The sequence below is a fragment of the Heptranchias perlo genome, chromosome 12 (genome assembly GCF_035084215.1).
Source record: "Heptranchias perlo isolate sHepPer1 chromosome 12, sHepPer1.hap1, whole genome shotgun sequence".
NCBI lineage: Eukaryota > Metazoa > Chordata > Chondrichthyes > Hexanchiformes > Hexanchidae > Heptranchias > Heptranchias perlo.
In genome coordinates, this window is record NC_090336.1 from 53,829,897 (window position 1) to 53,853,643 (window position 23,747).

At 45.9% G+C, this 23,747-nt stretch overlaps 1 protein-coding gene across 1 annotated transcript in view; it reads right to left on the reverse strand.

The window, feature by feature from the left end:
* dhcr7 (7-dehydrocholesterol reductase) overlaps nucleotides 1-23,489 on the reverse strand; it is a 41,718-nt gene extending 18,229 nt beyond the window's left edge. Inside the window, exons 1-3 of the mRNA XM_067994124.1 lie at nucleotides 23,140-23,489; nucleotides 6,592-6,704; nucleotides 966-1,188 (exon numbers count right to left, since the gene is read on the reverse strand). Of these exons, the coding sequence (XP_067850225.1) occupies nucleotides 966-1,188; nucleotides 6,592-6,698 (330 nt within the window). The 5' untranslated portion in view covers nucleotides 6,699-6,704; nucleotides 23,140-23,489. The remainder of the gene's footprint in view (nucleotides 1-965; nucleotides 1,189-6,591; nucleotides 6,705-23,139) is intronic.
* Between the last annotated feature and the right edge of the window lie 258 nt (nucleotides 23,490-23,747).

Below are 23,747 nucleotides of genomic sequence, written 5' to 3' on the forward strand. Positions count from 1 at the left end.
TAAAAAAGCATACGGAATCCTGGGCTTTATAAATAGAGGCATAGAGTAGAAAAGCAAGGCAGTTATGTTGAACCTTTATAAAAGACAGTTTCGGCCACAGCTGGAGTATTGTGTCCCATTCTGGGCACTGCACTTTAAGAAGGATGTGAAGGCCTTAGAGAAGGTGCAAAAAAGATTTACTAGAATGGTTCCAGGGATGAGGGACTTCAGTTATGTGGACAGACTGGAGAAGCTGGGGTTGTTCTCCTTAGAGCAGAGAAGGTTAAGAGGAGATTTGATAGAAGTGTTCAAAATCATTAAGGATTTAGATAAAGTAAACAAAGCAAAACCATTCCCATTGGCAGAATGGTCGAGAATCAGAGGACACAGATTTAAGGGATTGGCAAAAGAACCAACAGCGACATGAGGAAAACTTTTTTTTACACGGTAAGTAGTAATGATCTGGAACGCGCTGCCTGAAAAGGTGGTGAAGCAGATTCAATCATGGCTTTCAAAAAAGAATTGGATAAATACTTGAAGGGAAAACTTTGCAGGGCTACAGGGAAAGAGCGGGGGAATGGGACAAACTGGATAGCTCTTTCAAAGAGCTGGCACAGGCTCGATGAACCGAATAGCCTCCTTCTATACTGTAACCATTCTATGATTCTATATAAATGCCAAGTTCTTTCTTTCTTTCATTCCTTTAAAGGAACCTTGTAATTAAACGTTCCTTAAGTCCAGTTAAACACATATTAAAAAATTGTCTCTTTCCCCACCCACATGCCATTCATTCTCCACTGGATAATGGAGCTTGACTTGGTCAGGGTATCAAAATGAAATGGCCTAGATTTTCCACCCAAAACCTAGCCCTAAAAAGGGAATTGGAATGCCTTGCTGTAACTTAGCATCTTCCGGTGGAATTCTGTACCTAAATTTTAAACAAAATTGGCAGCCACACGGTTAAAGGCCTACAAACAGAAACTTACTTGAAAACAGACCCACGTGGCATAGATCTTAGCAGCTGTCCAGTTGAAGGATGGGGCTCGACTCCAGATGTCACCGAAGCTCGACTTTCCAGAGTATAAATCAAGAAGAGGACCAGATAGAGCACACTGGTACTGGTCACAGGACATCACAAAGTAAAATACAATTAATGGAGCACATAGGAGGAGAAGGATAACTGACACAAGGGAAAACCAATCCACTTTCCTGAAAAAAATAAGCACAGGTAGCCATTTCAATTATTTATTTTTTTAAATTTGAAAAGTATTTTGAGAACCACCATATAATGGCAAGAAATTAACATGTTAAAAGTATGAAATCAATAAATCTTCAAAAACTGAATACCTAACATTATAGAAACTAGTGAGTGTCCGAGTCTAGTAATAACAGACGTACAACTCAAACTAACTCTGGCTGACTTTCCTGCCGCTAATAATAAAAGCCCTACTGTCATCCTAGCTGAGATCAACTAACTTAACACATGAAGTGGACATGCCGGTGATGGACTGGGGTGGACAAATGTAAGGAGTCTTACAACACCAGGTTATAGTCCAACAGCTTTATTTGAAATCACAAGCTTTCGGAGCTTTTCTCCTTCGTCACGTGAGTGAAGGGTTCCATAAAGGCACAGCATATATAGTCAGAGAACAATGCCTGGTGATTACAGATAATTTTTCCAACTGCCCGTTATCACACCTCGGCAGAGATATAATCAAAGCAATCAAAGGAGTGGATGGTGTTCAGACAGAGAAACATTACATCCAGGACTACTGAATACACAAGGGGTCAGAACACAAAGACAGAGAGAGAGAGAGAGAGAGAGACACCTGAAAGGCAGAGAGAGAGAATGACCAGTTGTATTAAAAACACATAACTTTTTTTCGCTGGTGGGGTTACATGTAGCGTGACATGAGCCCAAGATCCCGGTTGAGGACGTCCTCATGGGTGCGGAACTTGGCTATCAATTTCTGCTCGACGATTTTGCGTTGTCGTGTGTCTCGAAGGCCGCCTTGGAGAACGCTGGTTTGTTTGAGGTTGGACACCTACAGACGCTGAAAGACGCCCTAGTAAGAACGGGATATGATGCTCGACTCATCGATCGACAGTTCCGACGGGCCACAGCGAAAAATCGCGTAGACCTCCTCAGAAGACTAACACGGGACGCAACCAACAGAGTACCCTTCGTCGTCCAGTACTTCCCTGGAGCGGAGAAACTACACCGTGTTCTCCGCAGCCTTCAACATGTCATCAATGATGACGAACACCTCGCTATGGCCATCCCCACACCTCCACTACTCGCCTTTAAACAGCCACCCAACCTCAAACAAACCATCGTTCACAGCAAATTACCCAGCCTTCAGGAGAACAGCGTCCACGACACCACACAACCCTGCCACGGTAACCTCTGCAAGACATGCCAGATCATCGACACAGATACCACCATCACACGAGGGGACACCACCCACCAGGTACATAGTGCATACTCCTGTGACTCGGCCAACGTTGTCTACCTCATACGTTGCAGGAAAGGATGCCCCGGAGCGTGGTACATCGGCGAGACCATGCAGACACTGCGACAACGGATGAACGGACACCGCGCAACAATCGCCAGACAGGAGGGTTCTCTCCCAGTCGAGGAACACTTCAGCAGTCAAGGACATTCAGCCTCCGATCTTCGGGTAAGCGTTCTCCAAGGTGGCCTTCGAGACACACGACAATGCAAAATCGTCGAGCAGAAATTGATAGCCAAGTTCCGTACCCATGAGGACGGCCTCAACTGGGATCTTGGGTTCATGTCACGCTACATGTAACCCCACCAGCTAAAAAAAGTTATCTGTTTTTAATACAACTGGTCATTCTCTCTCTCTCTCACTGCCTTTCAGGTGTCTCTCTCTCTCTCTCTGTCTTTGTGTTATGACCGCTTGTGTATTCAGTAGTCTTGGATGTAATGTTTCTCTGTCTGAACACCATCCACTCCTTTGATTGCTTTGATTATATCTCTGCCGAGGTGTGATAACGGGCAGTTGGAAAGATAATCTGTAATCACCAGGCTTTGTTCTCTGACTATATATGCTGTGCCTTTATGGAACCCTACACTCACCTGACGAAGGAGGAAAGCTCCGAAAGCTTGTGATTTCAAATAAAGCTGTTGGACTATAACCTGGTGTTGTACGACTCCGTACATTTAACTCAACACAGATTGGGGATCGAATCTGCTAACTTCCTGTTCCATGTAGCTCAGCTAATCACTGCTGTAAGTAAATAAGTCATCAGGTGAAGCTTCTCCTGGTTTTTAATTCCCTCTGTTGATTACGGTGTTTCACTCCCACAGCTGGGAGGATGGTGTGAAGGCTTTCTATTGACTTACAAACCAAATATTTGAATTCTGCAGCAAACTGACAGGCATAATATTATACATGTTTATGCTCCAAGCCCTTTATGCTTTGGGATGTTTCATGAACGAGGGAGGAGATGCATCTGGTGGCAAAAAAAAGGGCATCATTTCATCTGCCTCTTGCTTCTGTTCTGGGCAAACGGCTTTCATGGGACCTATGTCTTGTATGTCTGCAACAACAGCAATTGCAGCAACTGGCATTTATGTAGAACCTTTGAAGTAGAAAAACGTCCCAAAGTGCTTCACATAGGTCTCGTCAGACAAAGATGGATGCTGAGCCAAAAAAAAAGGGAAATATTAGGAGGGATGACCAAAAGCTTGCTGTAAATATTCAAATGGTTCAAAAATAAAACCAGGGCATAGTGTGAAAAACTGTGCCTACACCAATACTCTTCAGGGTTTGTGCACACTTCATTCTCAACATTTTTTCCTCGTGACATTTTTTTCTGCAGGTGGATGGAGTAAAAACTGAAGGAAGAGTGGAAGAATGGAAGGTAAGAGGTCATGTTGAACTTGCAGTGGTGGAACTGAAAGTGGGTCTGACCAGCCTCCCCATAAATGTATAGAATTTGGAATAAATGAAACCCTCATGGTTTTCTTTACATCCAATGGTCCAAATTTGTTTTGTGAATGGAAGCTGAGTTACACAATTTGTTCTGCAATTCAGCTCCCATTCATTACGTACTATTCTCCAGTGTTAGGAGGGTGATTGGAGAATCATGCAGCACAGAAGGAAGCCATTCAGCCCATCATGCCTGTGTCGGTTCTTAAAAAAAACTATCCAATTAGTCCCACTCCTCTGCTTTTTTCCCATAGCCCTGCAAATTTTTCCGTTTCAAGGATATATCCAATTCCCTTTTGAAAGTTACTGCTCAATCTGCTTCCACCACCCTTTCAGGCAATGCATTCCAGTGATTATGAATTGACCTGGCTCATATCCTTTACTGTACGTATATGCAATTTATAACATTAGGTAGAAGGAGAAATTAACAAATTGTATTTATATAATGCATTTAACATAGAAAAATATGCCAAAGCTTTTCATAGAGGAAAAAAGAAATGAATGGATGCTGACTTTTTGTGAGACAGTTACAGATTAATTTTAACGAGGCATTTGAAGGAAAGAAGAAAGAACTTGCAATTATGTAGGTGGTTATATGTACTCAGGACATCCCAAACCGTTTCATAACCAATGATTTGCTGTTAATTGTAGTTACTGCTGTTATGTAGGCAAAAGCAGCAGCCAACTTGCACACCAAGCTCCCACAAAACAGTAAATGAGACGAATGAGCAGCTCATCTTTTTTTTTAAATTGGTAGTATTTGTTGAGACACAAATGTTAGCCAGGAGACCTAGAGAACGATCTTCTCTCTACTGCCATAGAGTTTTTCATCCACTGGGTCAGGCAGTTGGGATATAATGTCTCATCCAAAAAGATAACAGCACTGACAACGCAACACTTCCTTCATACTGCAGTGGAGGGTCAGCATAGATTATTAGCTCAAGTCCTGGAGTGGGACTTATACCCACAACTTGCTGACACAAAAGCAAGAGTCTTACCGACTGAGCACAGCTGACAATGAGCAAAGTGAGCAAATTAGAGAGCGCAGGGGTAAAGGTTGATTGTATATTGTGATGCACTTCAATTTTTACCAACGACATCCCTAATTCTCGGTCAGTCAGTATCTAACAACCAGCTTTACTACAATGGAAACCACAAATAAACCCTCGTATATGAGGGTGTCGAAAAAAAAACAAATAAGAAAAAACTGCAAATACACATCATAGCTATCGGAGGATTCAATTTATAATTTAGCCGGCTCAAGTTTTTTTTGAAAACCATCCTCAATGTTGATATGGAACAGAAATGTTGCTATGGAACATTCACTTGTTAGGACACGCAGAAGGCTTCTGGTCCCGCAGATTGTATTGTAACACATACATGCAACCTCAGGGTAGAACTGTGAAGTTCTTGAACGACATCTTTCTTATGAAAATCTCTTCTTTAGAAAAAAAATTGAAGCTCCTGACATTTATATAGAATTAGATTCATTGCAGAAGGTAATGGATTTGAGATGAATCAGTCCAATCATCACAGATCAAAACAAATGTTATGACATACTGTTTACTCTATAGGCAAATCACTGGGCAAACACCAATTCCTATAAAGCTGTTTAATCGTATCAAGGTGCAAACTGTAGATAGAAAGTCTGTTTATAGAGAGGTTTTTCAACATTCTCTTCCAGAGAAAATAGGATTTTTCATTGGAAGATATTAATACTTTTTTGAGTAGAAAAATGTCTTACTTAAATACTTGGATGTTTAGATGAAACATTAACTATTTATGAATAAACCTCCTGTGTTGATCATGGGTAGTTTGGGGCATGCACTCTCGTCTCTGAGTCAGAAGTTGTGAGTTCCAGCCACATCGAAGAGACTTGAGCGCGTAATCTACGCTGGCATTTCAGAAGTGCAGTACTGAGGGAGTTCTGCACTGTCGGAGGTGCCGTCTTTCGGATGAGACTTTGAACCGAGGCCCCGTCTGACCTCTCAGGTGGATGTAAAAGATCCCACGGTACTATTTGAAGAAGAGCAGGGGAGCTGTCCCCAGTGCCCTGGCCAATATTTATCCCTCAACCAACGTCACTAAAACAGATTATCTGGTCATTGTCTTATTGCTGTTTGTGGGATCTTGCTGTGCGCAAATTGGCCGACGCCATTTCCCTACACTACAACAATGACTACATTTCAAAAGTACTTCATTGGCTGCACTTTCGTTCTCTGTATTTGCTGTCTGCACTGAGCTAATCGCACACTTCGTTCCTCATTGTGGTCTTGCAGTTGACTCTCAAAAGTCAACGAGAATACAAGGCTCAACTCCTGGTTGTCCAGACTAATTTGAACCTTATATGCAGGTTTTCCTTAAGTTGTACCTTTCCCAAAAATCAATCCATATACTTGGCAACACAGTAAGAAAATGAAGTGAAAAATAAATAGATAAATTGAAAAAAAGAAATTGCGCTTAAATGGTGCCTTATTGCATTTCTCAGAAACGTACCAAACCACTTCACTAACAAAGAATTACTTCGAAATTCAGTTATTATTTTACATGGGTAAATATATAGTATAAATCCCACATACACCTTCAGCCCACAAGATAGTCCCTATGTGGCAAAGTCCTGTTACATGTTTGTCTGTTATATTCATTTTCTTACCAAGCTCTGCCCCATTGCCCCAGTTGCTCCTTCTCACTTGGGCCAACTCCATTTGCAGGATTCTTGCTTTGTCGTTTTACGGCTCCTGAGTTCATTGTGGCAGGCATGGTGCTCTGTTACAAAAGGACATACAGCCAAAGGTTGGTTTATGTAAAAATAAAGGCATAGTTATTATTGACAACAACTTGGGCAGCCCTGCAGTATAAGCAGGTCTTTGTGGTTGCAATTAGCTGGCTATCATCTGACAGGACACTTTAGCGGATGACAATTTTGAAGTAACCAGATAAGCAGAGAGTTAATCAATTGAAACCCAAGGCTTAGTTTTATTTATTCTACAAATTCTAAGATCATGAATGTTTCAGCACTTTCACAATAACTGGGTCAGTATAAATATTGAAATTATACCTTTTTCTAGTAAGATTTTTATGCTGTATTCATGCAGCTACAAGCAGATATCCTGATGCTCCCAGTGTAGATTCACTGAATGACGCCACTGTCAAATGTGTGACTTACGAAATGTGTGGCAACGGAACCCTGTGTGAGAACCTCTCTGGATACATCGAGGGCATCCTGAAACCCATCGTACAGGGAACCCCCAGCTTCTGTCGTGACACTACAGACTTCCTACAAAAACTCAGTACCCACGGACCAGTTGAACCAGGAACACTTCTCACCACGATGGACGTCTCGGCACTATACACCAGTATCCCCCACGATGACGGCATCGCTGCGACAGCATCAATACTCAACACCAACAACAGCCAATCTCCGGAAGCCATCCTACAACTCATCCGCTTCATCCTGGATCACAATGTCTTCACCTTCGATAACCAGTTCTTTACCCAAACACACGGAACAGCCATGGGGACCAAATTCGCACCCCAATACGCCAACATTTTCATGCACAAGTTCGAGCAGGACTTCTTCACTGCACAAGACCTCCAACCAACACTATACACCAGATACATCGACGACATTTTCTTCCTATGGACCCACGGCAAGGAATCACTAAAGAGACTACACGATAACATCAACAAGTTCCATCCCACCATCAAGCTCACCATGGACTACTCCTCAGAATCAGTTTCTTTCTTGGACACACGAATCTCCATCAAAGACGGGCACCTCAGCACCTCACTCTACCGCAAGCCCACGGACAACCTCACGATGCTCCACTTTTCCAGCTTCCACCCTAACCACGTCAAAGAGGCCATCCCCTATGGACAGGCCCTGCGAATACACAGGGTCTGCTCAGACGAGGAGGAACGCGATGGACACCTACAGACGCTGAAAGACGCCCTAGTAAGAACGGGATATGACGCTCGACTCATCGATCGACAGTTCCGACGGGCCACAGCAAAAAATCGCATAGACCTCCTCAGGAGACTAACACGGGACGCAACCAACAGAGTACCCTTTGTCGTCCAGTACTTCCCCGGAGAGGAGAAACTACGCCATGTTCTCCGCAGCCTTCAACATGTCATCAATGAGGACAAACACCTCGCTATGGCCATCCCCACACCTCCACTACTCGCCTTTAAACAGCCACCCAACCTCAAACAGACCATCGTTCGCAGCAAACTACCTAGCTTTCAAGAGAACAGCGTCCACGACGCCACACAACCCTGCCACGGTAACCTCTGCAAGACATGCCAGATCATCGACACAGATACCACCATCACACGAGATGACACCACCCACCAGGTGCATGGTTCATACTCCTGTGACTCGGCCAACGTTGTCTACCTCATACGTTGCAGGAAAGGATGCCCCAGAGCATGGTACATTGGCGAGACCATGCAGACGCTGCGACAACGGATGAACGGACACCGCGCAACAATCGCCAAACAGGAGGGTTCCCTCCCAGTCGGGGAACACTTCAGCAGTCATGGACATTCATCCACCGACCTTCGGGTAAGCGTACTCCAAGGCGGCCTTCGAGACACACGACAACGCAAAATCGTCGAGCAGAAATTGATAGCCAAGTTCCGCACCCATGAGGACGGCCTCAACCGGGATCTTGGGTTCATGTCACGCTACACGTTACCCCACCAGCGAACAAATGTTATCTGTTTTTAATATAATGGGTCATTTGCTGGCTCTCTCTGCCTTCCGGATGTTTCTGCCTCTCTCTGTGTTTTTTTTCTCTGTTTTTTTTCCCTGTTTGTTTTTTTGTTGAATGTGTATTCGGGGGTTCTGCAGGTGACACCTCTCTGTCTGAACACGGTGATTGCCTTGGCAACGGGCAGTTGCAGGGGCAGTCTGTAAACACCATGTATTGTTCAATATGTATAAATGCGTAGGCTTCAAGGAGCTCTTGAAACATTTGCCTGAGGAAGGAGAAAATCTCCGAAAGCTTGTGAATTTAAAATAAAATTGCTGGACTATAACTTGGTGTTGTAAAATTGTTTACAATTGTCAACCCCAGTCCATCACCGGCATCTCCACATCATGACTACCATCGACACCACAAACTGCCGGCTCACAGTGGAAAGGATATCCAAGAAGATCGCGCATTTAGACACAGACATCAAGTTTTTACAGAGCTGCAAGAAAGCAGACAAGATCCCGAAAGGACTCCAGATCACGAACCCACTCAAGTCCACATACAACTCGGATTACGCTGAGAGACTCTGCCGCCGTACCTCTCGCACACTCCGCAACCATCTCATACACCAACTCTACAGCAGACGCCACAACCTCGAAACCAAGATAGAGTCCATACTCTCAACCTGTACTCAGGACACAGCAGACCAGCTACGTTATACCGCCAAACAGACGAGGCAACGGAACTACGCTGCCTACATGAAAACCAAGAGCAGGAAGCTTGAGAAACTCGGCATCACCACCAGCAACGACCAAGCTTCCCCTGGTACCACGGTTGCAACCACAGGGAAGTCTATTGTCAATTTATCCGACCACACCCTTCAACCAGACGAAATCGAAGTTCTCAGCCGAGGGCTCAATTTCTGCCCCACTACCAAAATGGACCCCACTAGTCTCGCGGCGGACACAGAGGAATTCATCAGGAGAATGAGGCTCCGGGAATTCTACCACAAACCCCAAGATTTCAGCAGCGAACCCAATGAGACAATCGACGATCCGGAACAGCAGACAGAGGGATCCGCGGTACAGCAACCGAAGAGGAAAGAGTCAAACTGGACTCCTCCGGAGGGTCGCTGCCCTCAGCTGGACATGTATGCTCAAGCTGTCAGGAAATGCGTCAATGCCAGATTCATCAGCCGCACTCAGAAGACAGTCCAGAATGTCACCCGAGCACAACGCAACGCCATCAACGCTCTCAAGACCAACCGCAACATCGTCATCAAACCAGCGGACAAAGGAGGAGCCATAGTCATACAGAACAGAACAGACTATTGCAAAGAAGCATACCGACAACTGGACAACCAGGAACACTACAGACGGTTACCCGCAGATCCGACCAAAGAACACACCCACCAGCTCAACAAACTGATCAAGACCTTCGATCCAGACCTTCAAAGCATCCTACGCATTCTCATCCCACGTAATCCCCGCGTGGGAGACTTCTACTGCCTCCCAAAGATACACAAAGCCAACACACCCGGACGTCCCATCGTATCAGGCAACGGAACCCTGTGTGAGAACCTCTCTGGATACATCGAGGGCATCCTGAAACCCATCGTACAGGGAACCCCCAGCTTCTGTCGTGACACTACAGACTTCCTACAAAAACTCAGTACCCACGGACCAGTTGAACCAGGAACACTTCTCACCACGATGGACGTCTCGGCACTATACACCAGTATCCCCCACGATGACGGCATCGCTGCGACAGCATCAATACTCAACACCAACAACAGCCAATCTCCGGAAGCCATCCTACAACTCATCCGCTTCATCCTGGATCACAATGTCTTCACCTTCGATAACCAGTTCTTTACCCAAACACACGGAACAGCCATGGGGACCAAATTCGCACCCCAATACGCCAACATTTTCATGCACAAGTTCGAGCAGGACTTCTTCACTGCACAAGACCTCCAACCAACACTATACACCAGATACATCGACGACATTTTCTTTCTATGGACCCACGGCAAGGAATCACTAAAGAGACTACACGATAACATCAACAAGTTCCATCCCACCATCAAGCTCACCATGGACTACTCCTCAGAATCAGTTTCTTTCTTGGACACACGAATCTCCATCAAAGACGGGCACCTCAGCACCTCACTCTACCGCAAGCCCACGGACAACCTCACGATGCTCCACTTTTCCAGCTTCCACCCTAACCACGTCAAAGAGGCCATCCCCTATGGACAGGCCTTGCGAATACACTGGGTCTGCTCAGACGAGGAGGAACGCGATGGACACCTACAGACGCTGAAAGACGCCCTAGTAAGAACGGGATATGACGCTCGACTCATCGATCGACAGTTCCGACGGGCCACAGCAAAAAATCGCATAGACCTCCTCAGGAGACTAACACGGGACGCAACCAACAGAGTACCCTTTGTCGTCCAGTACTTCCCCGGAGCGGAGAAACTACGCCATGTTCTCCGCAGCCTTCAACATGTCATCAATGAGGACAAACACCTCGCTATGGCCATCCCCACACCTCCACTACTCGCCTTTAAACAGCCACCCAACCTCAAACAGACCATCGTTCGCAGCAAACTACCTAGCTTTCAAGAGAACAGCGTCCACGACGCCACACAACCCTGCCACGGTAACCTCTGCAAGACATGCCAGATCATCGACACAGATACCACCATCACACGAGATGACACCACCCACCAGGTGCATGGTTCATACTCCTGTGACTCGGCCAACGTTGTCTACCTCATATGTTGCAGGAAAGGATGCCCCAGAGCATGGTACATTGGCGAGACCATGCAGACGCTGCGACAACGGATGAACGGACACCGCGCAACAATCGCCAAACAGGAGGGTTCCCTCCCAGTCGGGGAACACTTCAGCAGTCATGGACATTCATCCACCGACCTTCGGGTAAGCGTACTCCAAGGCGGCCTTCGAGACACACGACAACGCAAAATCGTCGAGCAGAAATTGATAGCCAAGTTCCGCACCCATGAGGACGGCCTCAACCGGGATCTTGGGTTCATGTCACGCTACACGTTACCCCACCAGCGAACAAATGTTATCTGTTTTTAATATAATGGGTCATTTGCTGGCTCTCTCTGCCTTCCGGATGTTTCTGCCTCTCTCTGTGTTTTTTTTCTCTGTTTTTTTTCCCTGTTTGTTTTTTTGTTGAATGTGTATTCGGGGGTTCTGCAGGTGACACCTCTCTGTCTGAACACGGTGATTGCCTTGGCAACGGGCAGTTGCAGGGGCAGTCTGTAAACACCATGTATTGTTCAATATGTATAAATGCGTAGGCTTCAAGGAGCTCTTGAAACATTTGCCTGAGGAAGGAGAAAATCTCCGAAAGCTTGTGAATTTAAAATAAAATTGCTGGACTATAACTTGGTGTTGTAAAATTGTTTACAATTGTCAACCCCAGTCCATCACCGGCATCTCCACATCATGACTACCATCGACACCACAAACTGCCGGCTCACAGTGGAAAGGATATCCAAGAAGATCGCGCATTTAGACACAGACATCAAGTTTTTACAGAGCTGCAAGAAAGCAGACAAGATCCCGAAAGGACTCCAGATCACGAACCCACTCAAGTCCACATACAACTCGGATTACGCTGAGAGACTCTGCCGCCGTACCTCTCGCACACTCCGCAACCATCTCATACACCAACTCTACAGCAGACGCCACAACCTCGAAACCAAGATAGAGTCCATACTCTCAACCTGTACTCAGGACACAGCAGACCAGCTACGTTATACCGCCAAACAGACGAGGCAACGGAACTACGCTGCCTACATGAAAACCAAGAGCAGGAAGCTTGAGAAACTCGGCATCACCACCAGCAACGACCAAGCTTCCCCTGGTACCACGGTTGCAACCACAGGGAAGTCTATTGTCAATTTATCCGACCACACCCTTCAACCAGACGAAATCGAAGTTCTCAGCCGAGGGCTCAATTTCTGCCCCACTACCAAAATGGACCCCACTAGTCTCGCGGCGGACACAGAGGAATTCATCAGGAGAATGAGGCTCCGGGAATTCTACCACAAACCCCAAGATTTCAGCAGCGAACCCAATGAGACAATCGACGATCCGGAACAGCAGACAGAGGGATCCGCGGTACAGCAACCGAAGAGGAAAGAGTCAAACTGGACTCCTCCGGAGGGTCGCTGCCCTCAGCTGGACATGTATGCTCAAGCTGTCAGGAAATGCGTCAATGCCAGATTCATCAGCCGCACTCAGAAGACAGTCCAGAATGTCACCCGAGCACAACGCAACGCCATCAACGCTCTCAAGACCAACCGCAACATCGTCATCAAACCAGCGGACAAAGGAGGAGCCATAGTCATACAGAACAGAACAGACTATTGCAAAGAAGCATACCGACAACTGGACAACCAGGAACACTACAGACGGTTACCCGCAGATCCGACCAAAGAACACACCCACCAGCTCAACAAACTGATCAAGACCTTCGATCCAGACCTTCAAAGCATCCTACGCATTCTCATCCCACGTAATCCCCGCGTGGGAGACTTCTACTGCCTCCCAAAGATACACAAAGCCAACACACCCGGACGTCCCATCGTATCAGGCAACGGAACCCTGTGTGAGAACCTCTCTGGATACATCGAGGGCATCCTGAAACCCATCGTACAGGGAACCCCCAGCTTCTGTCGTGACACTACAGACTTCCTACAAAAACTCAGTACCCACGGACCAGTTGAACCAGGAACACTTCTCACCACGATGGACGTCTCGGCACTATACACCAGTATCCCCCACGATGACGGCATCGCTGCGACAGCATCAATACTCAACACCAACAACAGCCAATCTCCGGAAGCCATCCTACAACTCATCCGCTTCATCCTGGATCACAATGTCTTCACCTTCGATAACCAGTTCTTTACCCAAACACACGGAACAGCCATGGGGACCAAATTCGCACCCCAATACGCCAACATTTTCATGCACAAGTTCGAGCAGGACTTCTTCACTGCACAAGACCTCCAACCAACACTATACACCAGATACATCGACGACATTTTCTTCCTATGGACCCACGGCAAGGAATCACTAAAGAGACTACACGATAACATCAACAAGTTCCATCCCACCATCAAGCTCACCATGGACTACTCCTCAGAATCAGTTTCTTTCTTGGACACACGAATCTCCATCAAAGACGGGCACCTCAGCACCTCACTCTACCGCAAGCCCACGGACAACCTCACGATGCTCCACTTTTCCAGCTTCCACCCTAACCACGTCAAAGAGGCCATCCCCTATGGACAGGCCCTGCGAATACACAGGGTCTGCTCAGACGAGGAGGAACGCGATGGACACCTACAGACGCTGAAAGACGCCCTAGTAAGAACGGGATATGACGCTCGACTCATCGATCGACAGTTCCGACGGGCCACAGCAAAAAATCGCATAGACCTCCTCAGGAGACTAACACGGGACGCAACCAACAGAGTACCCTTTGTCGTCCAGTACTTCCCCGGAGCGGAGAAACTACGCCATGTTCTCCGCAGCCTTCAACATGTCATCAATGAGGACAAACACCTCGCTATGGCCATCCCCACACCTCCACTACTCGCCTTTAAACAGCCACCCAACCTCAAACAGACCATCGTTCGCAGCAAACTACCTAGCTTTCAAGAGAACAGCGTCCACGACGCCACACAACCCTGCCACGGTAACCTCTGCAAGACATGCCAGATCATCGACACAGATACCACCATCACACGAGATGACACCACCCACCAGGTGCATGGTTCATACTCCTGTGACTCGGCCAACGTTGTCTACCTCATACGTTGCAGGAAAGGATGCCCCAGAGCATGGTACATTGGCGAGACCATGCAGACGCTGCGACAACGGATGAACGGACACCGCGCAACAATCGCCAAACAGGAGGGTTCCCTCCCAGTCGGGGAACACTTCAGCAGTCATGGACATTCATCCACCGACCTTCGGGTAAGCGTACTCCAAGGCGGCCTTCGAGACACACGACAACGCAAAATCGTCGAGCAGAAATTGATAGCCAAGTTCCGCACCCATGAGGACGGCCTCAACCGGGATCTTGGGTTCATGTCACGCTACACGTTACCCCACCAGCGAACAAATGTTATCTGTTTTTAATATAATGGGTCATTTGCTGGCTCTCTCTGCCTTCCGGATGTTTCTGCCTCTCTCTGTGTTTTTTTTCTCTGTTTTTTTTCCCTGTTTGTTTTTTTGTTGAATGTGTATTCGGGGGTTCTGCAGGTGACACCTCTCTGTCTGAACACGGTGATTGCCTTGGCAACGGGCAGTTGCAGGGGCAGTCTGTAAACACCATGTATTGTTCAATATGTATAAATGCGTAGGCTTCAAGGAGCTCTTGAAACATTTGCCTGAGGAAGGAGAAAATCTCCGAAAGCTTGTGAATTTAAAATAAAATTGCTGGACTATAACTTGGTGTTGTAAAATTGTTTACAATTGACTTACTCCACCAAGAGCTACCCAAGGTGTTGGTCTGACGGCAGAGTATCATTCTGCTGGCTTCTCATTGTACACTGGAGTCAACACAACATCCTATAAGCCAATACAATCAAATATCATAGTATGTATAAAGATCTGGGGAGCACAGTGTGTTAGATACAGGCCTTTCACCTCTGGAACCTGGGTTCAAATAGAGTCCCCCTTGCTGCATTTCCTAGGTTTCACACTGGCTCATTATGGGGCGCTCCTCAAAGGCTGTGACCGAGGCATGCTGCTGGGCTGGGTAGAAGGCGTTTTACTCCACATCTGGCTGCGCTATATCTGACTTGGCATGAACATCTGTCACACTGATAAGCACAAAATTTAAAAATGAAATGACACGAAGGGAATCAAGGGATACAGGGATAGAGCGGGAAAGTGGAGTTGAGGTAGAAGATCAGCCATGATTTTACTGAATGGCGGAGCAGGCTCGAGGGGCTGAATGGCCTACACCTACTCCTATTTTTTATGTTCTTATGATGCGCATAAACACTGCCAATTAAACCTGACATTTCTAGCACTGCTCCAGATACACAACAACATATCAAAAAGGCATTGTCCTAGATCACTGGCTGTGAACACGTGAAGGCTCAACTTCTCACTGGCTCACTCGCAAACAGATATCAGCCACCTCCCCACAGAAAGGGTGGGAATCATTATGGGGAGTCAACAAAGGGCTGATCCTGTACGCCAGCCATCAGCTTGTTTCACACCACCAATGGGGCAATTTGCTCTCAGGGAGGGAGAAAATATTTGTCCGTTAAAAAAAACTGATGAAATGCAAAGCCTTCCTGCTTCAGTGTTGTTGATCAAGTTATGTAGTTTATTGTTCCCTCTGTAGTTTATCCTTCTTCCCAAACTACCGAACTGATCAATTTACTGTAGTGGAGTACAGTTAACAGCCAGGGCTAAAACTCAAACCTGATAATCATTTGTGGATTTGGGCCACCTACAGTAATCTGCTAAGCGTTTTGTGTTTAATCCATTGTCTAATCACTAATCAGGACTGCTTAGAAAAGATAAGTACTTCAAAGGAAACATCTAGGTGAGGACAAAGTTTATTTCATGATATTTATGGCAAACCTCGGGTTTCTTCCACCAGCAGCAGACCACATACTTATCACAGATTTTTAACTTATTTTCTTCTCTTTAGAATAGGAGACACTTCTCTCTGTTATGACACATTACACATGATTAAGAATCCACCCCAAGGAAGAGGAGATGAAAGGGACATAGTGATATGAGCTCTGAAATGTTTTACAATTAAAATAAGGATGCCTTATTGACGAAGATGGTGTTAATGGGCTTAAATTTATTTCATATTCCATTTTATTCATGCTTTTTTTTTTATTCGTTCATGGGATGTGGGCGTCGCTGGCAAGGCCAGCACTTATTGCCCATCCCTAATTGCCCTTGAGAAGGTGGTGGTGAGCTGCCTTCTTGAACCGCTGCAGTCCGTGTGGTGACGGTTCTCCCACAGTGCTGTTAGGTAGGGAGTTCCAGGATTTTGACCCAGCGACGATGAAGGAACGGCGATATATTTCCAAGTCGGGATGGTGTGTGACTTGGAGGGGAACGTGCAGGTGGTGTTGTTCCCGTGTACCTGCTGCCCTTGTCCTTCTAGGTGGTAGAGGTCGCGGGTTTGGGAGGTGCTGTCGAAGAAGCCTTGGCGAATTGCTGCAGTGCATCGTGTGGATGGTACACACTGCAGCCACTGTGCGTCGGTGGTGAAGGGAGTGAATGTTTAAGGTGGTGGATGGGGTGCCAATCAAGCGGGCTGCTTTGTCCTGGATGGTGTCGAGCTTCTTGAGTGTTGTTGGAGCTGCACTCATCCAGGCAAGTGGAGAGTATTCCATCACACTCCTGACTTGTGCCTTGTAGATGGTGGAAAGGCTTTGGGGAGTTAGGAGGTGAGTCACTCGCCGCAGAATACCTAGCCACTGACCTGCTCTTGTAGCCACAGTATTTATATGGCTGGTCCAGTGAAGTTTCTGGTCAATGGTGACCCCCAGGATGTTGATGGTGGGGGATTCAGCGATGGTCATGCCATTGAATGTCAAGGAGAGGTGGTTAGACTCTCTCTTGTTGGAGATGGTCATTGCCTGGCACTTGTCTGGCGCGAATGTTACTTGCCCCTTACCAGCCCAAGCCTGGATGTTGTCCAGGTCTTGCTACATGCGGGCTTGGACTGCTTCATTATTTGAGGGTTGCGAATGGAACTGAACACTGTGCAATCATCAGCGAACATTCCCATTTCTGACCTTATGATGGAGGGAAGGTCATTGATGAAGCAGCTGAAGATGGTTCGGCCTAGGACACTGCCTTGAGGAACTCCTGCAGCAATGCCCGGGGGCTGAGATGATTGGCCTCCAACAACCACTACCATCTTCCTTTGTGCTAGGTATGACTCCGGCAACTGGAGAGTTTTCCCCCTGATTCCCATTGACTTCAATTTTACTAGGGCTCCTTGGTGCCACACTCGGTCAAATGCTGCCTTGATGTCAAGAGCAGTCACTCTCACCTCACCTCTGGAATTCAGCTCTTTTGTCCATGTTTGGACCAAGGATGTAATGAGGTCTGGAGCCGAGTGGTCCTGGCGGAACCCAAACTGAGCATCGGTGAGCAGGTTATTGGTGAGTAAGTGCCGCTTGATAGCACTGTCAACGACACCTTCCATCACTTTGCTGATGATTGAGAGTAGACTGATGTGGCGGTAATTGGCCGGATTGGATTTGTCCTGCTTTTTGTGGACAGGACACACCTGGGCAATATTCCACATTGTCGGGTAGATGCCAGTGTTGTAGCTGTACTGGAACAGCTTGGCTGGAGGCGCAGCATAAGGCCTCCTTTACCATGTTTAAAATATACCATTGCCCTTTACCATGGCTCAATTGGCAACCCATTTGTATTATACTGATATGAAACAGTACAAAACAGTACAAAATGCACAAAGTCTACAATATCAGAATGTTACAACAGTGACTACACTTTAAAAGTACTTCATTGGCTGTAAAGCACTTTGGGATGTCCTGCGGCCGGGAAAGGCACTAGATAAACGCAAGTTTGTTCGTTCGTTACTGGTATAAAAGCTAGTACTATCAGCTAGTCGGTGGTGAGGACAGAAAGCTGGCTATGCTGCTGCATTGTTACCCTTTGGCTCAAATGCTGACTCAAAAGCAACTTGCACACTCATTACTTTGTGTCAGCGTGCTGCACCCAATTGTACTTGTGCCAGCCAGGTTATCAATGCTGCACACCTTCCTTCCTTCAAACTACCCAACAGTGCTACCATTATACAGTATTTGCATGAAACATGTGTTTATACATAGAAGTGTTGCTCTGCGATTTAGAGGAACACCAAACTTCAGCACATGCGGTCAGTATTAAAAGCCCCGAACAGTTACACTTGCCACTGACACATCTTCTGCCAGCCTAACAAGTCAGACTCGAGCTGACAGGGTACAGTAGTAGTACTGATGGGCATCATATTACAAAGGAGATGTGTGTTGGCTCTTGGTGTTAAGACTAGAGCTGACTCTGCAATTCCATCTCCAGTCCACCACCTAGGGTAAGTTTCACTCCTGGCAGCAGTTAACAGCAGGACAATGCCAACATGTCGATGCTCAATTCTAAGTGCCACTTTGCAATTACATCTACGTGAATGCACTACTAAAGTCAAATATAACAGAGGGTAAACCTGACCAATGTTTGTCAATGTTTCTCAAATTGTGCACAACTGTTTGGTCTAGGCATCCAGTAACCCAGATTTGGGATAGGTATTATGCCAGTGCCAATTCATAGACACTATAAATTTTACAGCCAAGTCTGTTACAGTCTCAGTACCATTTTTCCCAGGACATATAATGAATGGAACAAGCACAAATTATATGGGAGTCACTCCCCATAGGACCTGACATACACGTGGAGCAAGAAAACAGGCACACATATTTAAAGAGTTACTGCTGTGCAGTTGCCCCAATAATAACCAGCAAGCAAGTAGAGCAGATAACAATGCTTCCTGGTTAATTAATAACATTACAAGATAAGAACTGTAGCTAGATATTCCACAGGGGATAGTAAGATCCAGGTCCAGTCACCTCTCTCAATAGTGGTAATAGGCATCAGTGCAGAGAGGTAAGAGGCTTTAGTCACAACCCTAATGGGTAACACCATAGAAAGAAATTGTGAGGTCCAAAAATGCATGGTTGCCATTCTAACAATTACTTCCTAGTGTGGATACTTTACTCCTCCTACGCAACAGCATTCTTCCAACTTACCTTGATTGTGGCACCTCCTCAAGATATCTGGCGTTTTTAAATGAAATTGCCTCAGGAACATAGGAACAGGAGTAGGCCATTCAGCCCCTCGAGCCTGCTCCACCATTTGATAAGATCATGGCTGATCTGTGATCTAACTCCATATACCTGCCTTTGGCCCATATCCCTTAATACCTTTGGTTGACAAAAAGCTATCGATCTCAGATTTAAATTTAGCAATTGAGCTAGTATCAATTGTCGTTTGCGGAAGAGAGTTCCAAACTTCTACCACCCTTTGTGTGTAGAAGTGTTTTCTAATCTCGCTCCTGAAAGGTCTGGCTCTAATTTTTAGACTGTGCCCCCTACTCCTAGAATCCCCAACCAGTGGAAATAGTTTCTCTCTATCCACCCTATAATATCTTATAAACTTCAATCAGATCACCCCTTAACCTTCTAAACTCCAGGGAATACAACCCCAATTTGTGTATTCTCTCCTCGTAACTTAACCCTTGAAGTCCGGGTATCATTCTAGTAAACCCAAGCTGCACTCCCTCCAAGGCCAATATGTCCTTCCGAAGGTGCGGTGCCCAGAACTGCTCACAGTACTCCAGGTGCAGTCTAACCAGGGTTTTGTATAGCTGCAGCATTAACTTATGCCCCCTTGTATTCCAGTCCTCTAGATATAAAGGCCAGCATTCCATTAGCCTTATTGATTATTTTCTGCACCTGTTCATGACACTTCAATGATCTATGTACCTGAACCCCTAAGTGCCTTTGGACATCCACTGTTTTTAACTTTTTACCATTTAGAAAGTTCCCTGTTCTATCCTTTTTTGATCCAAAGTGGATGACCTCACATTTGTCTACATTGAATTCCATTTGCCACAATTTTGCCCATTCACCTAATCTATCAATATCGCTTTGTAATTTTATGTTTTCATCTACACTGCTTACAATGCCACCAATCTTTGTGTCATCGGCAAACTTAGATATGAGACTTTCTATGCCTTCATCTAAGTCGTTAATAAATATTGTGAATAATTGAGGCCCCAAGACAGATCCCTGCGGGACTCCACTAGTCACATCCTGCCAATGTGAGTACTTACCCATTATCCCTACTCTCTGTCGCCTTTCACTCAGCGAATTTCCTAACCAAGTCCGTACTTTTCCCTCGATTCCATGGGCTTCTAACTTAGCTAACAGTCTCTTATGTAGGACCTTAACAAATGCCTTCTGGAAGTCCATATAAATAACATCCATTGACATTCCCCTGTCCACTACTTTAGCCACCTCTTCAAAAAATTCAATCAGGTTTGTCAGGCATGACCTACCTTTGGCAAATCCATGCTGGCTCTCCCTGATTAACTGAAAATTCTCGAGGTGTTCAGTCACCCTATCTTTAATTATAGACTCCTTTGCATGCAATAGTACCGTACATGCAAACACATGTTTAATTTCTTCAGCTGGTTCCCTCCATAGATGTTATATACTTTGCTCTATTGTGGAGTTTACCAACCTGCTCCGTCTTATGAAGGAGGGAACCAACCACAGATGAAGCAAAGAACATAAGAGCTCAGTGAAAACATCTTCCAGACCCTCAAAAAGGCAATAAAGTAAAATTCCAGAACACTTTGACCAGCTGCTTTCCATTGCTATTTCTCCATCATTTTAGCATTGCATAAACCATCAGGTTGCATGAAATATTTGATTATTTATTGAGTATCACTTCAAAATTTTCAGCCCCATTCTTTAACAGAGTTGTTTTAAATGATATTAATTTATATAGCATTAACTGTTTTACCTAGGAGCCTATTCCATATATCCATTGCTCTTTGGAGAAAAAAATTCTTCCAAGCTCTCCTCTCACTTTAGTTTAATTAATTTTGTGCTCACGCTCTTGGTTCTGGAACCACATTCAAAATTAAATAAACTTGCATACAACCGCAATTTCCAGGATTCTCATGATTTAAAAAAAACACAAAACATATCCCCTCTCAATCTTTTCTCTAAGGGAAACAAATTTAGTTCTTTGAGTCTTTCATACCGGAGAGCCCTAAATTTGGGAAAAATCCTCGTCACTCTAAACTGAACCTTCCCAAAAGCCTCAATATTCTTTTGATGGTAGGGTGCTCAAAAGTCCATATAATATTCCAAATGTGATCTCACCAATGATACAAGGTAACTTGCTTCAACTTATAATTAAATCTCCTTGAGATGTATCCTTGTGTTTGATTAGCTTTGTTGATAGTAGCTTCATATTGACTGTAAACTTCTAGTCAGCAATCATATCCCATCTTTTCAAATGGACATCCCTTCAATGGGTAAACATTTCATGATTCTTGTTCCAACTACATTTCTTTATATCAAAATTAAATGTAAATCAGGAGTCAGAGCCCAACCTCATTTTAGATCAAATCTAAGTCAGCCTCCAATGGAATGTAACCCCACTGCGGTGTCAGCCCTGGTGTAAAAAGTGCCCAAGGGTCCTTGGGGCCTCCAGCATACTTTCTAAACCTTTCTTAATTAATTGAAATGTTTTGATGATGTGGATGCCTGCACAGAGTTAAAACTGCTAGGGAACGGGGAGATCTGTGCATTTGTGTATGTGCATTGGCAGAGCTCTTTCCTAAGGAGCACAACTGAACTTTCAGTCAGGGAGTGCAAATGAGTTACACCACAGCCTGGCTGAAGGCTAAACTGTGCTTTGGTTTGAGACTGATTCACACCACAACTGGTGTAGTTCCTGCCAATTCTGAAGTTAAGCAGAGTGAGACTCTCTGGAGGACATTAGGTCCTGAGGCTGGATTTACACTACAACTTCTCAACATCAGTGTAAAATTAAACCAACACGACAGTCACAGGACATATGCAACATTAATGCACCTTTATATGAACACTAAAAGCACCCAGTAAATTGTTCTGGAGCATGTTCACGTCTGTTGGTTAAGCTACCTACAGCAATGGGCCTACAATATTTAGTCCTTAGCAATGAACCTACTTCTTACATGATAAAAAATAATTTATTTGGATCTATTTTGCTGTTTGCAGTCCACCTTCACTGAACTTTTGTATGACATCCACTCTTCACCATATTTGTTCCTTTTTTTGAAGAAAAAAATCGGTTTGCATTTTAGGTTAAAATCTAATACTTTATTTGTCACTGCAGTCTTGGTTTCGATGTTGACATAATAATCTTTGTAAAAGGATTTGTCTCTGTATCAAAAAACAGAGGGAGAGGGGGAAGACTTCAGCTCTCGCCTCCTGAGATATAATAATACTGAAACAGCCACTTTTAAACCTGCATATGTTAACAGTACAGACTCAGCTTCAGGCGCAAGTCCTCGGTTAGGGGCCCGGAGGGGTAAGGCATCGTCTGCCAATGCAAACTCCGCCCCACGGCGGCTGACAGCGCAGTATGGAGCGAGCATCGTGTTTATCCCCCGCTGCAAACCGTTGATCCAGTCCAAATAAGGGGTTAAATTCCACTGGCAGATGAACACGTTTAAATGCGTCCACCCGCCCACCCCCCGACTTTATTTTTCGCGATACGAAGACGCAGCAAAGAGATCGAGAACCGTTAAAAAGAGGACAATGCCTCGGGTTTAACTGCACTAAAATTACAATGAAACAAAACGATCGAAAATTACAAACGTGCCTTTGGTTGCATCCTTACCCTGCGCTTTGCCCCAGGACTGCAATCTCTTCAAGTTGCCCAGCGCTTTTTACTGAGATGCTCCAAACCCGCTGCACCGGGACCGCGTTCCCCCCTCAGCACCGCTCTGTCAGCTCTCCGCCTGTCAATCACCAGCCGGGGCCGCGTTCCCCCCTCAGCACCGCTCTGTCAGCTCTCCGCCTGTCAATCACCAGCCGGGACCGCGTTCCCCCCTCAGCACCGCTCTGTCAGCTCTCCGCCTGTCAATCACCAGCCGGGGCCGCGTTCCCCCCTCAGCACCGCTCTGTCAGCTCTCCGCCTGTCAATCACCAGCCGGGGCCGCGTTCCCCCCTCAGCACCGCTCTGTCAGCTCTCCGCCTGTCAATCACCAGCCGGGGCCGCGTTCTATGAATGGCACGCCCTGTCGCTGGCAGACCCGCCAATCAGATCTCGCAGCACCTCTGATCTGGCACGGGGAGGGGCGCGTCCTTGGCAGCGATTGGTCGGAGCGCCTCAAACCATTCCATAGTTCGATCTGGGGATTCTGAGCAGTAACCATGACGACTGGACAACCTTCACATTGGTCAGGATGAGGAGGCAATGACTGAGGAAGATGTGTGGTGATCATA